The 3,466-nt window shown below is 29.3% G+C and overlaps 1 protein-coding gene across 1 annotated transcript; it reads right to left on the bottom strand.

The window, feature by feature from the left end:
* Nucleotides 1-2,598: 2,598 nt before the first annotated feature.
* Nucleotides 2,599-2,859, bottom strand: TVAGG3_1028230 (uncharacterized protein; the record flags this gene model as incomplete). Its single annotated transcript, XM_051255099.1, has 1 exon — nucleotides 2,599-2,859. One exon carries the CDS (start codon nucleotides 2,857-2,859, stop codon nucleotides 2,599-2,601), a length of 261 nt encoding a protein of 86 aa, XP_051080673.1.
* Between the last annotated feature and the right edge of the window lie 607 nt (nucleotides 2,860-3,466).

The raw sequence follows: 3,466 nt of genomic DNA, 5'->3' as shown, positions 1-3,466 counted from the left end.
TTGCCCTTGGAAGCCCCACTTCCTTTTTTTTTTTTTTTTTTTTTTTTTTTTTTTAGATGTAACAAAAAAGTCACTAAACCCGTCCGCATATACTACTAAGATTTTCCTAATTTTTATTCTATTTTCGGGTTATTTAGATTGTTCTTTAACCATTTTAGAAGTTAGATTTTCTTTGATTGCGAAGACAATTTTAGAAAATTAATTCTTGATTGAGCAACTATAACTGTATCAATGGATTCGAACTAGTTACTAGAGAGACGCCGCATTTTAGTGAACAATCAACTAATAACTTATGAATATCGATTAGAAAGATATCGAATATCAGTTCGAATATCTAACAATCTATAAATACATTCAGAATCATGAGAATAAATAAGAGTCCAAAGCAAATATAAGTTCTCTAAAAATAATTTTTTATTCTTAATATATCGGCAAGTTAGATTTGAAAAACATGTCAAAATATCTGTGTAATATTCTATCATATAATGAACATGATAAATTTTGATTTCATTTCGTATATTTTGATAAGGTTTTTCTTTTCAAGCTTTTTAATATTGTCATCATAAACAGATGAATGGGATTGAAATCATATTATACTGAAGACTTTGTATGATTTCAACGTATTTTTTTGTGAATGAGATAAAAAATATCCGAATTAATACTTATTTGTTGGCATTTCCTAAATTTTTGAGTTTTCCTTCATTATGACATCTGCGGCGCCTGGATTTTGCTGTTCGATTTTCAATAATTGTGATACATCGCTGCTAAGTTTCCAACTTGATCTGTTATACTTTTTATTTTCGATCATAACTCTAATTGCTTCGAGCATTGGACTTTTATTTGGTTGCACCGCATTTGCCATTTTCCGACATTTATAAAAAATGACAAAAATTATTTACCTTTAAACCTCAATGGAATTTCTAAATCTAGAAAGCTAATTGGTGTACAGCTAATTTAATTCTCATGATATGCAATACGAGAAATATACTTGATAAAAAACTGCTCACGCGGAAAATATATATAGTACAAATAATCTATAAAGTAGCAAAATTTCGTTGTGAGCACAGTTGTATAAACATCATAAATTTTTGATTTCAAATTTCCAGTTAATATTTTCATATTTCTTTTTGAACATGTTTTTCCATTATAATTTATTGTAGTGTATATAATAAAGGAACAAATCTGCGGCGTTATAATCATATGCATTTTTCTTATAGATGATAATGCAGAAAAATCATGTTTATAATTTAATTTCAGTGTTTAAGCGTAGTTTTCGTAAATAGCTTGTAGCAGATCCTTTATACATACGCAAAGTATGTTCAATCAATGATACAATGATTATTATTCGGATCGTGATTATAGAATCCAAAACTATGCATATATTATAGAAGATATTTAAAACAATTTAATAAGGTGTATGAAAATACAGAATGCAAATCGAGAATGATAAAATTTTTATCAAAATTGAAAGATTTTGAATTTGATATCCATATTAAGTAGAATGGCTCTATAAATAATGATATAGTTTCTATATGGGTCTCCATATGAAAGCGCTATAATCCATCAGCTACTATATTTTTATGACATTATTCCAAATGGGGTTTTGTATTTATATTATTTTCAAAACCAAACGAAGTGATATCCAAATAATTTCTTTATATAGATACTATTTCCATTGTCATATTAGCTAGTATTTGATTATAATCAGGAGATAATGTCGATTTAATTTATTTTGCATTAATTGCAATTACAAGTGCATATTGTTAGATTATACATAGCATGTAAGACATATTAACAATATTAGTTTTAGTATTAATAACGAAATGATGAAGTAGCATAATAATGAGTATTTTCTGAGCTTTCTGGTATGATGTAATACTATGAGAAAATAGACATGCTTTTTTAATGATTGAAACAAAATCCTAATACAGTCAATCTGATAAAACATTTTCAGAGAGTAAGATTTATTTTTGATCGAAAATCTTTTTTAATATTAATTTCAAGCGTGCAAAATATTATGAAAAGATTTTCAGATGGAAAATGACATTTTGAATAAAAGTTTTCAATTTTTATTGTTGCCATTATATATAATTAAATTCATATCTGATAAATATATCTTTTCATACAATTCAATTTGTTATATCATAATAAAATATTTTACGAAATTATAACTCATTACCATTTTTATATCATTTCTTTTTTCAATTTTCTTTGTAAATTTTTTCAATACTTTGAATTGTAATTTGAGTTATATTAACATTATTCTATTTATGTATAGCATAATAAAAATTCAACTTTATTAGAATCTTCATAAAACATTCCTCTCACAAAAAATTGAAAGTACATAAAGGTTATTGCCTGAACTAATTGTATATATATTGACATAAATCTAGTTGAAAATACCCTCAATTCTTTTTTTTAAACGACCACTTCTCAATTTAAAATTCAATTTTACGAAAAAATCAAAGTTCTTCATTTTCATATTTAATTCAATGTTTACATGTTTTTTGGACTTCGATGTATGCGTAAACTTCTCAATAAAATTCTTATAAATGCTGACCTTTGGTCTTCTTTTCTTTCTCGATTTAAAGACCAAAATTAGACCAGGTTGACGTTCCTACATTTAAAGATAATGGTGCCGAAATTTCTTTCTTCGATTGGGATCGTTGGAAGAAAGATTCGATCGAGATTACAACAATCGCAACAGGAATAAAAGAACACTAAGCGTGATTCTTCGAATATATCGGCATGCTCAGTAACTGTATCAGGTACATTTGAACAAAACTTTGCTTTTGGAGCAGGATTAGCTTTCAGGTTCTGGCGGCGGCATGTTTTTTCACTTTCTGTGCAGTTAAACATACGTTACGAGACCAAAAATGTCGATTCATTTGTCAATAACTCCGCAGCTGTTGGCGGAGCAATAGCTTGTTTATATTCACGTATATTCATGGAAAATGCGATCTTTACATATAATAGAGCATACCGTTGGGCCGGAGCTATCTGGTTTCAAGGTTACGAACGCAGGAATCGCTTATGTCCTTTCTTTTGTGAATCAAAAGCCTGCGAATTCAAGAAGAATGTAGCCAATGACCTTGTGGTGCAATTGTACTTACATGTGCTGCTGACTCTTACTTCGAAAACGTCAATTTCATCGAAAACCAGTGTGGCATCACTGGAGGAGCTTTTTACCTTGTTGAATCTCCTGCGAAGTTCTTTAACAGTGACTTCCTCAAGAACCAAGCCGGCGACACAAAATATCAGAAAACTTACAGCAAACAAACTTTAATATTAATTCCAAATTGGCCGTGCGCTTCCGTGGACGCGGAGGGAGGTGCCATGGCCTTCATATCATTACACAGATTACAAAAGAGGCAGTGTGAAGGCTGCATATTATACACTCAAGGCTGTTGTTTCTTATTAAATAAAGCTACATACGGATATTCTTTCAGGGCAGATGGAACGGGAG

Source organism: Trichomonas vaginalis, chromosome I, assembly GCF_026262505.1.
Source record: "Trichomonas vaginalis G3 chromosome I, whole genome shotgun sequence".
Classification (NCBI taxonomy): Eukaryota; Parabasalia; order Trichomonadida; family Trichomonadidae; genus Trichomonas; species Trichomonas vaginalis.
This window is presented reverse-complemented; position numbering and strand designations above follow the sequence as displayed.